The following is a 14,413-nucleotide window of genomic DNA, read 5'->3' on the forward strand; positions in this document are numbered from 1 at the left end:
TAAAATTCGTTATCATTATCAATAAAATGGAGAATTCCCACTTGGACACAAGTTGTTAAAAGTGCAGGGCGCTTTGGAGTGAGTGAGTGACATGTGAATTTAAAGCATGTCTAGACATCACTCCAAGTAAGGTCCCTCTTTAGTTCTAACGTGTTGATTTCTAATTGTTGAACCCTCGGACGCCACTTGGAGTGACGCCTCTTTTAATTTAAAATCCAAATTTTAATTTTTTACATCTATCCATTGGAAACTACAGTGTGGATATAAGTAGTCTATAAATTAGTGTGTAAGAGCATCTCCAATGGGGGGGGGGGGAGGGTGTAAATAGTATAAAGTGTAAAGTTTACACCACCTAAATTCAAAAAACTCTTTCCAATGGAGGTTGTAAACCGTAGTTAATAAGTCAATAGCTAATACATATAGCAAATGAGCAATTCCCCACCCAGATATAAATTGTTAAAAAGCTCGGACGCCACTCCAAGTGACGTCCCTCTTTAGTTCTTAAGAGTTGATTTCTAATTTTTAAACTTGAACGTGTCCCTCTTTAAATTAAACTCAAACATCACTCCAAGTAACGTCCGAGCTTTAAATCTTTTATTTTTTTTTTTTTTTTTACATCTCTCCATTGGGAGCTATAAAGTGTGGATATATATAGTCTATAAATAAGTGTGTAAGTGGAGTTGTTAAATCCTAATGACACTTAAGTGGAACTTATGTGGAGGTGTAATATTACACCTGTGTGTACCCTACATCATATTTTCGGTCTAGAACGTACTAGGACCATGGATGGGGAGTGGGACCAGCGGCGGATTAGTCGGGTGGCTGTCAAATAAACACTTTTGGATCATCTGGACCTCTAATCCGTCAGAGTTCACAACAAGTCCAGGGCCCATCCGGGTGGCCCAAGTTCATGGATCCAATCCGTCCGGATGATTCTGATCCAGTAACCCGATCCGCAGAGGCGAAGAATCCTAGTGCAATCCGATAAGATCTTGCACAATGATAGAATGAAATCTTGGGGAATGGTCCTATTTTAGATAGGATTATACTAGGATTCATCAAGGAAGGCAATCTCCGAGAATCACTTTCTTGGCCGCCAAGGCAGGAGATTGTTATAAATACGGAGGCTTCTACAGCCTCCAGAACTACGTTTTAAGAGACTTGATCCCGGATTCCTTACTGGGTACGTAGGCAACCAGAACGTTGGTGCAGTCTCTCTTCTTCCAAAATACCTAATCCCATCTCTTTCAAGCATTCGGAAGCCCCATTATATCAGGAGTGTCGGGTTAACTTTTTGCCCCGACATTCTTTGGCGCCGTATGTGGGGACGAACCCACGACCACGTGGTTCCGTTGAAGCGTGATATCCTTGGTCTTATTTTTCATACGTCCCTATTACCATGGCCGAACAAATTGCGATGACTAACATAGAAGCTGCCAATCAGCACGTAGCGACTCGGAAAAACATGGAGACTCTAGGCACCACCACAGAGGTGGGGTAGTCGAGCCGTCGTAGATCCTACTCTCATAACAAAGGAAACAGACTATCTGAAGCAGTTCCACACACTTTGAAGCCACTAGGAACTCAGGAATCTAGTCTCCGTGGTCCTCGCCAAGAACGCGGAGAGCACAAGAGCTGCCGAAATACACGCCGGGATGGTCCCATGAACCCGCATGTAATGATATATCGCGTGATGATAACCGCATAAAATAATAGAATCCTAAATATTAATGTTAACAACACTAATACGTAATCCTACCGTTCTTACGTTTAAATCAATTCTTCTTACTCTCAAAACATAATCATGCAATATAATGAGTAAGGATTCGGCCCACTCTTAACTCTCAAGACTTAAACAAATTCAACTAATCAAACCCAAAAGGAACAATGGTGAGAGTAATGATTTGATGTGAAATTTCTATACTACCATTCCCAACACAAGAACAATAATAAGAACAAGACATAATTAAATTAAACTGAAATTAAAACTAATTTAGAACTAAGATTGTGAATAACTAATTATGAATTTAAGACAACTAAATCCAAATAAGAATTTAAGCAATAATCTAAATTGAAATGAAGAACTAATACTTTATTCTAAAAACTAAATATGATTCTAAACTAACTAATTGAATGAATGTAAAAACTAGATCTAGATCTAAAAGCTAAGGTTTAATGGCTACTTTTCTTATCCTAACCTAATTTATTTTCTAACCTAACTATTTACCATTAACAAAGAGCTAAGCTTTTGTTTTTATATGCTTCAGATCCAAAAATCATGCATGGGCTTGGAGCCATGTTTTGGGCCAGAGAATCAGGCCTAAAACCCAATTCTTTCAGTCCAAAAAGGCCTCTTCAGCTGCAGTTGGCTTTGATAGACTTTTCGTCCACTTTTGCTCCTCTGATTGGGCCAAGGCTTAGACCATTGGAAAGCTCTTTCCGAGCCGGTCGTTTTGACATAAGGTAGACCCAATTCCGAGGTCTGAGTCCAAAGATACGGCCTTCGGAAGTTCTGCTGACTTGTGTACTATTTCTGCCCATGTTGACTTTTCAGCTTTTGACCGGGCTTTACAAAGGCTTTGCCTCCTTGAATCTTGGCCTTTATTCACAGAACTCCTTAGCAACCGACCTTTTCTCCTTTATCTTGCTAAAGTGGCACATTTCTACACATAATGGACTTTGAAGCCTGAAATGCATAAAACACGAATCGATATTAACTCTTAATTATTACTCACATAATTGGTCTAAAAGTATGATGGTTAAGGGTTAAAACTACGTTTTGGGCTCTTATCACGTGACATCTTGAAGGGGCGGGAGGCCGACATGGTAACCCACGCCTCCATCGAAATCCAATACCAATCGGATCCAAATCTTATCTCTTTTGACAAGAATAGTTGAGAGAAAAACGAGAATTTGAGAAATTAACTAGGCAAACGGCCCGAGACCCCGAGGAGCACCAATCGGTCGAGTCCCCTTTGTCCGAACGTAGGCAAAGGCAAAGGGCTGAACAGAACGGTAGCGAAGATCCTAATAATGGCCAAACCCTTATTCACAATAATGATCGAAGTTAGAGATCCAAGCCAAAGCCGGACAATCCACCCTATCGTGGTTTCCCCACTCATTCACAGTCAAACAATGTCTGGGATCGTTTGGGCACAAATCCTCGGACAGACCAGTCACAACAATCTTGAACGCCAGCAACTGCATTGAATTCCAGTTCAGACATGCTAGCATCCATGGAGGTGTCCGGATCAAGATATGAGTCCCAACGCACAAATCGGAATGAGAGTCCACTACCTGCTAATAGAGTGGCAGGTAAAAGGCGGGGTAAAATTGAACGTCAGCAGGGACTGAATCCCAATCGGATCTTAGCCCGTGATGAACGGATCTAGAGAGAAGAGAATCAAGATGAAGACAGCTATGAGAATATGAATGAACAAAGGGTTAAGGAATTAATTAACCAAGCCGTGACCAAGTAAACCATGCGAGACGATCCCTTCTTGGAAAGGGCTATACGAGGTCTGGAATTTTCACCCTTTGTAAATGACATTAGGGACTATGTTCATCCTGAGGCATTCAAACAACCCCTTCTTCCGACTTACGATGTCGTAGATGGTTGTCCGAACGAGCACGTCATGAGCTACCAAGCGGCTATGACATTATGGGAATTTCATGAGTCGTTAATGTGTCGTATTTTTCCAGCAACGTTGAAAGGATACGCACTATCTTGGTTTAACAAGTTGGTGCCACGTTCAATTGATTCATTTACCAAGTTCAGTGATATGTTCGTTGAATGTTTTCAATACAATATGAAGACGAAGAAGAGTCCGAGCACACTATTCAATCTCGCTATGGAGAAAGATGAAACAATTAAGAGTTTGGTACACGACGGTTCGAGAAGCTTCATGCCGGGTTCGATGTGAGTGATGCTTTCACAATACAGGCATTCCATCAAGCGTTGCATTTCGACAAAGATGGACTTTACAACTCTCTTACTCGAAAGCCGCCTACCACCCTCTCTGATTTATTCACCCGAGTGGAAGGATACGTTCGAGTGGAAGATGATCAAAAGTCTCGACAGAGAAGAGATGGCGCAAATCCCGCTTCCAAGACTCCAAAAAGGATAAGCCTACCAATCAAGGTAACAAGAGGAGTACTCAGAATAATACAAAGGCCCCAAATCTAGATGAAAAGGAATTCACCCCTTTGACTCTTGGCCTTGCAGACCTGTACGAAAAAAATCAGAACTAAGAAAATGTTACTGCCAGCTCGGCCGCTATCAGAAGATCCTACAGGTAGGCGGGATAAGAATAAAAAATGCAGATATCATAATGATATTGGGCATGAAACAGATCACTGCAGAGCTTTAAAGAAAGAAGTTCAACACCTCGTTGATGATGGACAACTTACTGAGTTTGTTCAAAACAAAACTAGGTCAGCCCATATCAACTTGGTTGAACACAACGTTATTGATGTATGCCATGCCCGTGTCGATAGCATCTCCCGCTGTCAACAAAAGATAGAAACACACTTGAAACTTCCTCATATACAAGATCATTACCAGGTCAACAGTTTCAATTTTGACCAAGGTATCAATACTGAGACCTATGAAAGCCACGAGTTGAAGTTCACTGAGAACGACGAAAAGGGGGTTTATTACCCTCACAATGACGTTGTTGTCATTACTGCATGGATAGGAATCTTTAGGGTGCAGAAGGTTCTTATCGACACAGGAAGCTCAGCTAACGTGTTATTCACCAGGGCTTACTCCAGGATGAAGCTATCAGAGGACCTGATCATAGAAGACCGTAATCCAATCATTGGGTTCAACGTTGAACCAGCTCATGCTATTGGAAAGGTTCATCTCCCTGTCACAATTGGGCATCAATCTGTCGGGATAAATTTTCTTCTGGTAGATTGTGGTTCTTGTTATAATGCAATTTTCGGTAGGGATTGGATCCATGCCAATCAGGCTGTTGTATCCACATTCCACCATGCGTTGAAATTCCCAACGCCAACGGGAGTCTGTAAGGTCCACAGTGACCAGATGATGTCACATCAGTGTCACGATTTGGCACTGGAAGATACCCAGGAAATCCGAAGTCCGGGGCAACACGATCTTCCAGGTTGATCATGCCAAATAGCAATTACAGAAATATTGGGCTTATCAGGTATAAGAAGCCCGACGCTCTGTAGAAGGTCCCTTGATCGATCAGTTGGAAGAAGTTCAGATAGGGGGCGAGAGCCATGAAACTACTTTCATTGCTGCCGGTTTACCCCCAATCGAAAAAAGAGCTCTCTGTTATGGGATTATCAAGAAATATTTGCCTGGAATATCAACCAAATGCCCGGAATCGACATGGATGTTGCTTGCCACAGGCTCGATATTGACCCGAGATTCAAACCAGTTCGACAAAGACCAAGGAGGATGGCCCGTCGAATACCTTACATGGGTATCCAATATTGTTGCGGTTCCAAAAAGAATGGGAAGCTCAGGGTTTGCATCGACTTTACCAACCTAAACAAAGCTTGCCCCATGCAATACCCATTACCTCACATCTCAGATCTAGTCGATGCAACCTCGGGATTCGAGCGTGTGTCGTTCATGGACGCTTCGTCTGGTTATAACTAGATACCTCTACTTGAGAAAGACCAAGAGCACACGGCGTTCATCATGGACCATGGCCTGTATTATTTTACAGTCATGCCATTTGGTTTGAAAAATGTAGGCGCCACCTATCAAAGGATGATGAATACAATATTTGCCGAGCTGATTGGGCGTATCATGGAAGTTTACATAGATGACATGGTAGTCAAATCCAAAGAAACACCAGACCACCTTCAGCATTTACAAGAGGTTTTCGATAGGCTAGTAAGATACAAACTGAAGTTGAACCCTTTGAAATGTTCCTTTGCGTTAGCGTCTGGAAAGTTCTTAGGATTTCTGATGACTCGACTGGGTATTAAGGCAAACCCTGAACAGATTCAGGCCATTCTCAAAATGCCCCCACCATCGAATAAAAAAGAAATTCAGTGGCTCGTTGGTCATTTGGCAGCCCTAAATAGGTTCATATCAAAGTATTCGGATTGATGCAAGCCATTCTTTCAAACGTTGAAAGGTGCCTTAGTTTGGAACGAGGACTGTGATAGGGCTTTTAAAGAAATTAAAGCTTACTTGGTATCACCCCCCTGTCAACCCGCGAAACCGCCAAGACATTGAATTTATTTGGCGACCGATATCGAGTAAGCGCCAAATTGTTCGAGGAAAACCCGGAGGAGCGCCCAATATACTTCATTAGCAAAATGTTAACTGGATCAGAAAGTAGATATTCTAAAATCAAGAAAATCGCGACTTCATGCGGTGCATGCAAAGACGCAGGCTTAAGCCATATTTTCGGGACGTATTGTTAAAGTATATACATAATATCCCTTCATAAAGGCAGGCACTTCGGACGAGCCGAAGAGTCTGCCGCCTCGGTTGATTGGTCTAGTTATCTAAGTGCTTACCACATCTTATATGAGCCTCGCACTGCAGAAAAAGGTCATGCATTAGCTTCTCTGATGGCGGATTTCCTGGTTGAAGATATCACGGTTTCTCCCGAGTTATTCGAAGAAGAACAGCTGCAAGATTTTCACAACCACCAACCTGACTCCGTTGAAGAGAATGTCACCGGAGGCGAGGCGTAGGTTGTGTATACCGATGGTTCTAGTAATAGGAAGGGGTCTGGGATCGATTGTGTGATAATCGACCCAAACGGTAGCCGAATCGAACGGTCCGTCCGACTTTGCTTTCCTACTTCCAACAATGAAGCCGAATATGAAGCCGCAATATTTGGAATGAGAGCGGCGCTCGAAATGGGGGCAAAGGAAATCAATATGGTAACGGATTCTAAGCTAGTCGCTTGTCAGTTTGGAGGGTCATATCAAGCACGAGATAAATGAATGGCGACTTATTTAGATGTTATACGTGATCTCGCTGCAAAGTTTGAGTGCATCTCAATTTCGCAAAGACCAAGGAATGATGCATTAGCCTATCTTTCAGCAACAGTTGATTCAATTGAACCGCGAAATATAAGGGTACACTACACCATAACTGCTATTTTGTAATAGGGCAAATTTTCAATAAGTAACGGAAATAACTGTTACTCAATAAGTAACGGATATATCCGTTACTTATGACCGCAAGTGTTACTTAAAATCTTGAATTATAATATAATAATATTTTCACATTTTTTTTGGATATGCTAACACTTATATCCGTGAGAAAAGTAGAAAATTAGGCAACAAAATTAAAATAATTTGAAAAAAAAAAAACCGAAGTGGGCCAAGTTTGGTCATCGCGGCTTGGCTTTCATTCTTTCCCCCCGTTTTTTTTTCCGGCTAACACTTAATTAGCCAATTCTAATTTCGCCGTTTTTAAGTTAGGAAGGAAACAAAAGAAAAAACTCTCTTAAGAACCCTAATCTTGCGATTTCTTTCTCTACTTCTCCAACTTTCTACAACCCCAGGTTAGTGAGTTGACTCTCTCGATTCCAATTCGTCAAATCAATTTTTACCATATTGTTTTTTTTATCGATTGAAAAATCAATTTTTTTCTTTCTCCCTCTCATTCTCCTAGTTTAATTATTTGTAGAATTCCAGTGGACTATTGGTAACGAAGTGGACTGATCAAAAGTGGAAGTTCAAAATTCGGTAAGCTTCCAATCGGTGCTCACTCTACTTTTTAGTCTACCTTGTTTAATGAATCTAGATATAGTTGTTGAATAATGTTTTAGCTGGTTTGGGTACTGGGGCTTTTTATTAAGTTGCGTTGGGTCCTAGAACTGTGGTTGTTACTAGTGTTATTGGTGGTTTGGTCGCTAGTCTTTATTCTTCTTTGGGAAACATGTTGTTAAAAGATATGTTCCTATTTGATTATGACAATTTTCATGCTGTTGTTAGAGAGGGGTAAATTGGGGGTTTAATCGACGGTTTATGTTTTTGTTTTTTAGAATAAATTACATATTTTGTTCCCAAGTACATTTTATGATGATGGTAACTCTATGTTACACAAACAATTTATGGTATTGTACTCAATGTATTGAGTTACACATTGTCAAGTGCTGAAATTTAAAATCTTTTGGAATCTTAAGTACTGGATGTTATCTTAGATATAGTTATTGAAGTAGTTTTCTTTCTCCAGTTTTTTTTTTTCTCCGATCTTTGTTGAGAAAGATATATCATTATTAATGCACACTTGAATATTTAGTTTGGTTGAATTCATCAGATTATGCGAGTTTATATTTTGCAATGTTGATGATAAAATAAGAGGTTGCTACTGAATTCTAACAATGCTTGTATAATTTGCACATCCTATGAACGACTAGTGATATGTTAGGCGACATTGTTTCAAAAGTAAGGTTAAATCATATCGAAAATAGACGAAGATTAAATTGGATTATATAGGTTTGAGTATGGAGCTCATTTCAGTATGGGGGTTAATGAACTAGTAATTATGCATGATTAGAATCATAACTTCCAGATCATTTATGCATTGGTTTTATCTTGCGAGCTGCGTAGTATTTAAACGTGTTTGTATTTAGCGCACGTGTTGGACTTATTGGTTTTATTTGGTTTTTATTTTATGTATATAAAGTTTCTGTTTTTATATTTATGATGCCGTTTGTTTCTTGTTTTTTGGTTGTACTTGGATAGCTAGTTGTCTATTATTTATCTTCGATCATTATTTCCCTTGGTGTCTAAATATAGTATAGAATGTCGAACCAATAGATAAAGAGTGGATGAGTGAAAACGAAGAGGCGGCGTCTATTCATTGGGAGTTGAGGTTTTTCTTAAATTTGCAGAGTGGAAGTTGGGCGGAAGAAGTGTCCTTGCCCGTGCAAGAAGTGTCGGAATAGGTATTGGTTGGCGATATAAAGAGGTTGGATACCATTTAATCTCAAAAGGTATAGAGAAGTCCTATCGTGTATGGACTTTACATGGTGAGGACTTATCTAACGGCTTTCTTTGTTCATCCTCCATTGGTTGCAAATATTGGAGAAAAACCTCGGATGATGATGGGTTTGAGATGGGACACCGAGGAAGAAACCATTGGGGATGTTGGGATTGGGATGAGAAACTTTGTCGACTCGCTTTTGGATTACATGGTGATCACGGTGGCGGTGTGATGACAGTTTTAGAATTGAATTTGATGAGCCTTATGTTCCCGAACCAGACTTAGGAAAAAGGGTATTACGATTATAAGAAAAAGGCAACTGAAAAATTGTATCCTACATGTGAAGGTCCCGGACAACTCTCTCAAAGACTTGTAGAACTTCATAATGTAAAGAAAGAATTTGGTTGGTCCGAACCTGGTATGACAAGTACTTTATCCTTGTTGAGGCGATGGTTGCCTAAAGGTAACACCCTCCCCGAAGAAGTATCCGTAATGAAGGAGATGTTGAAAGACTTAGGGATGAAGGCTACGTGCATTCATACATGTGAGAACAATTGTATCTTATATTGGAAAATGAACAAAGATTTGACAGAATGTCCCGAAAAGTGCCAAGCACCAAGGTTTAAAGTTAAGGAGGAGAGTAAAGGGAAGAAGAATTCCAAGGAGCCTAACAAGAATCTGAGACATTTTCCTTTAATTCCAAGACTTCAAGCGGTTGTATACTATACCGTGGATAGCATGAGATGACATGGCATGCACGGCGAGACTTCTTAGCGGCTTATATGCGTCATCCAATTGATTCAGTCGATGGAAAATTTGTAAAGAAAAGTGGCCAAACTTTGCTAATGAAAGCAACCGAATGTTTGGCTTGCAATTGCAACCCGATGGGTTTAATCACGTAGCATTCAATCTACTAGTTATAGTTGTTGGCCTGTTATCACCGTGCCTTTACAATCTCCCCTTCTATGTGCATGAAAGCAGAGTTTCAGATGTTGTCTTTACTTATACCCGTCCAAAGGCACCAAAAGGAGACATAGATGTTTTTCTTGAACCATTATGCGATGAGTTGAAAGAGTTGTGGAAAGGAGTGTCGGCTTATGACATGAACAAAGAGAAAAAACTTCACTTTGAAGGCTATGCTAATGTGGGGTATCCATGATTTGCCTGCGTATATGGAAACTTAGCGGCTGCGTAACACATGGTTACAAAGCTTGTCCTGTTTGTGGTGACAATACTCCTTCCATATATTTGAAGTCTAGTAGGAAAAATGTATACTTAGATTATCGTATATTTCTTAAAGGCAATCACCCGCTCGGGAACGGCAAGTACTGGGGCTAGTGGGTAGCAAGAAAGAAGAGCGTAGAAATCCTCCTCAACGATTAAATGGCGATGTACTTTTGCAAACATTGAGTTATGTGAAGTATAAACGTGGTCGGAAGCGGAAGAGAGGTGGTCAAATTAATGGTTGCTGACAATGAAGGTAATGAAGTTACATCGGCCCGTATAGAAAGTCCATATTGTTTTTCCTTGTTTACTTGGATCTATCACAAAGTTCGCCATGTTATTGATGTGATGCACATTGAAAAGAATGTTGCGAGCACATACTAGACACGATCCTTAATAAGAAAGACAAATCGAAAGATACTGATCCGGTGCGAGAGGATATGAGGGAACTTGGCATACACACGGGATCGATGGATGCAAACCGACCCCTACAAGTGGGAAACAAGTTAAACCTACAAAGACCATTCTTCCTAGATAAAGCAGAGAAGATGGATTTCCTTAAAACTTTGAAAACTTTGAGGCTCCCTTCGGGTTTTTCATCTAATCGAAAGTAACATTGTCGGGTCTTGATCCACCTGGTTTGTTTGTAATGAAGTCACCGCGACTATCATGTGATTATGCAATATCTTTTGCCCGTGCTACTTCAACATGCTTTTCCAACTCATCCTGATTTGCGGAAAGCTCTTCATCAGATAAGCTTATTTTTTAACCTTTTGTGTTCGAAAGTTGTAATTCGGAAAGAAATCCAAGATGCCAAGTACATGGTTGTAGAGGCGTTGTCGTCTTTGGAAAAGTACTTTCCACCATCATTTTTGATATTAGCATTCACCTTGTTGTGCATCTAGGCGATGATGAGGCATTGATGTGTGGACCCGGCTCAAAATCGTTGGATGTATCCATTTGAACGGTAAATAATCCTTCTTTCAATGCTAATTCTTTTTTCCTTGCTTTTAAATAAAATTAATAAATGCATTCATGGGTTTATCACTTAATTAGGTCAATGAAGGAGTGCAAAGATATACCCGGTAACAAAACGATTTGTTGAAGGATCGATTGCAGTGAGTATCTTGTCTCGAGTGCATTTAGGTATGCAATGGAGTACATTCCAAATGCACATGACCCAAGAATCACAAAACCAATGGTCAAGTGTTTCTAGATGAAAATGATGAATATAGCGATGAGGGTTCTGTGCTTGAAGGTAAAGATGTGATTTTGTCGAAGGAGCAATTTGTACAAATCCGTAGATGGCTACTTTTCCGTTTGGAAGTCGATGGACTTGATGATCATCACTACAGTGTTAGTTTTTGGCATGAATGTTTACTTCCTATTAATAAATTCACACATATATACTAACTTATTTGAATAAATTGTAGTGAGTATCATTGAGTCTTTGCAATCTAGTTCGGCGAGGCGAAGAAAAGGGATAACAAAGACAGTAAGTAGAGATACAAACAGATTTTATCGATTGGTTATATAATAAGCACTACAAGAAAATGGGCTTTTTCCCACCTGATGCCCGGTTTTTTAGCCACGGTCATGAACCCTTGCATACTTTCCCTCACGATTTTGACCGTAGCAAATAGGTTTATGCTTTCGTTTCATAGCTTTAATATTTTTAGCCACGGTTAATCTGTTCCACGGGACCGTGGGTGCCAATGCCTGACGAAACCATCGGGTTCGATTTTTTAACCCTAACCACACTACATTGCGCTTTCGTTTTGACCAGGTGGGATTAGGGCTCTAAAATAAGAAGAACAAAATAATTCAACGCAAACAGTTCCCCCACTTCCCCAACTTAGTTTCTCCCCCACCGCCACTTACCTTTTTTTCTCACTTTCTCATTCACATCTCAAATTGGAAGAACCGATTTTTTAAGGTAAGTACCGATTTTTTAAAATTGGAAGAACGAACGAATTTAGTCCCTTCTCAAAATCCCTAGGTCGTAACTATTCTTCTTCAACCTAACGAAATGAACTTCCATCCCAACTTTGTGACTTAATCAGAGTTATAATTAAGTCATTGGTATTTGAAGGTAGAGGGTGGACGCATCTCTTCTTCTAATTTGTGAAAAAATTGCAGAGATTCTCGGTAGATTGAAGTGAAGCAGACACCAATTTAGTTATGGTATGTTTAAATAAACACAAAGTTCAAATTTCTTTTATGTTTTAGTGTTTATTGGTAGAATTAGTCGTGTTATGATTAGTTTCTATGCAATTGAAGATAGGGGGTTGTAAAAACTTTGATTAATTATGTAGATGTGTCTTGAAATTTATAATTACAGCCATTTGCAAAGGTTAATTAGACTTTTAATGCTATTTTTTTTTATAGTTATAAGGCTTGTACAATGTGGAGATGCTTAAGAATACATTCCAATCTGCGTTCCTGTCCATCTTGTACAGCTGTGGGTATGTTTCACTTTTTTTTATAATTGAGTGCTACTTGTAACAATTCATTTTGTAAATTACTCTAGTATTTATTTGCTTTTCAGTTCATTATGTCTCAGAAGCAGATCCCTTTCTTGGATTCGTATTGGAAAATGGTATGCAATTTTACTTTGACCTCATCTATCTTCGGCTACCTGTTATTTGCCAGCATACATGCATGAGTGCTTATAGGGAATACATTACAGTACTAACCAACTCGTTATATATATTAGACACAATGATTACTCAGACACAAAACTCGTTCGTTTGTACTTTGTAGCTTAGAAACAAAAATATGGCGCTTCTTTGAACTGTTGGTTTCCTTGACCTGGATGAACTTAGTTTGGAACTAGCTGCTTCCTTAATTCTTTCTGGCTTTCGTGTTCAAGCTTTTGAGGTTTGCTTTCTACTTACATTTTGATGTTTCTCTATGTGTGTTTGTTTAGTTGCGTGTCACAAATTCTAACACACTTCGACAGCGTAGTTGATCTATGGACCTCTTTAGGAAGTGAAATGTGGGTAGTTTACTCTGACATGCATACTAGCATTTCCATGATACTTAATGCTGTTGGACATTATGCTACATTGCTACATGTCCCATGCTGAAGAACTTTACGTACACTGACACATGCACAATTTGATGCATATATACAGACGACCAATTTTGGTCTATGCTTGCAGATTTAAGTTTTTGTATGTCTACCTGATATGTTTGTTCGTATTACTCCATTTGCAGGTATCTGGTCCTATAATCGATAAGTTTGTCAAGTTAGGTGGAGCCAAAGTGTCCAGCCCCAAGGATGCATGCACAGGTAGGTACTTGGTACTCTAGTCTTTATTCGTCTAGATTTTGTTGGGTTTTGGAATTTTGTTTTTAATAAGGATTCACAACCAGAGTCTTTCTTAATCTAGATTTTTCTGGGTTTTAATTTGGAAATCTTATTATTAATTGGAATCACAATTTATCTATATATAGCCCATGGGGTTATTGTAAAGTATGACAAAATATACAATTCGAATGGTGGAAATTGAGAATAATTAAGTTAATTTCTATCTCTAATGATGTCTATGAATCCTATCTGACAACGTTGTTTCACGTTACATTACAATGGTTATACTCTTATGTCTAAATTCAAACTAAACTTATATGTTTCCTTGATTTCTTTGATGATCATGCTTCAATTCTATAGTTTTATCATATTGGAGTTTCCTTATATGTGAAATGTTGTGCATTTTCACTTTTGACAAGTTATAACTTGTTCTTCCCCAGAAGAAAAATGTGGTTCGTTGTGTTTGAGATCTTAAGTTTACTTATTCATATCTTTGATGTTATTCCCCTTTGGATGCAGATGCTACAGCTATAACTTTCTTGATACCTACTTTTCGACCATGTAAACAATGTTCTTTTACTGCGGAGAGGAGGGTGCTCTGAAAGGTTCATATGAATCGTGACCGTGCATTAGTTTGTGAAAGAATTATCGCCCTATTTGTAGCTTTATCCATATCCCAATCATTTTGAACTTCATTTTGTAGGCTTTCCGCGATGATGTTGTCGTCATCCTCCGTTCCACAACGTCACCAAAAGATATTCGGAAACTAGAAAACCGCCTTGCGGGGCAATTACATTTCTCATCCCTTTTTTCAATTATCTAATATGCATTAATGGTTCTGTTTTATGTTTATGTTTATTTTAGTGTTGGTCCTTTCTTTGGTTTGTGCATTCATTTATTATTAGTAGTGACCTGAAGTTTTTAAGGTTAGTAGTGAAATG

The 14,413-nt window shown here is 39.3% G+C and overlaps 1 protein-coding gene and 1 long non-coding RNA gene across 3 annotated transcripts; both read left to right on the top strand.

Annotated features, from left to right (window-relative positions):
• Positions 1 to 4,255: 4,255 nt before the first annotated feature.
• Positions 4,256 to 5,131, top strand: LOC147511558 (uncharacterized). The gene has a single exon (XM_086598504.1). The coding sequence runs from the start codon at positions 4,256 to 4,258 to the stop codon at positions 5,129 to 5,131; it is 876 nt and encodes a 291-aa protein (XP_086454630.1).
• A 6,823-nt stretch (positions 5,132 to 11,954) lies between these two features.
• Positions 11,955 to 14,025, top strand: LOC147511559 (uncharacterized). Of its 2 annotated transcripts, XR_015217021.1 has the most exons (6): positions 11,955 to 12,343; positions 12,548 to 12,624; positions 12,708 to 12,758; positions 12,923 to 13,039; positions 13,379 to 13,454; positions 13,992 to 14,025. It is a non-coding gene; the product is annotated as an uncharacterized LOC147511559 (long non-coding RNA). The 2 variants fall into 2 exon arrangements; XR_015217022.1 differs by lacking the exon at positions 12,923 to 13,039.
• The last annotated feature ends 388 nt before the right edge of the window (positions 14,026 to 14,413 follow it).

The sequence above is a fragment of the Coptis chinensis genome, chromosome 3 (genome assembly GCF_015680905.1).
Source record: "Coptis chinensis isolate HL-2020 chromosome 3, ASM1568090v1, whole genome shotgun sequence".
Lineage (NCBI taxonomy): Eukaryota > Viridiplantae > Streptophyta > Magnoliopsida > Ranunculales > Ranunculaceae > Coptis > Coptis chinensis.

Coding starts and splice junctions, on each gene's coding strand:
- LOC147511558 (XM_086598504.1), top strand. CDS start 4,256: ATGTTACTGCCAGCTCGGCCGCTATCAGAAGATCCTACAGGTAGGCGG.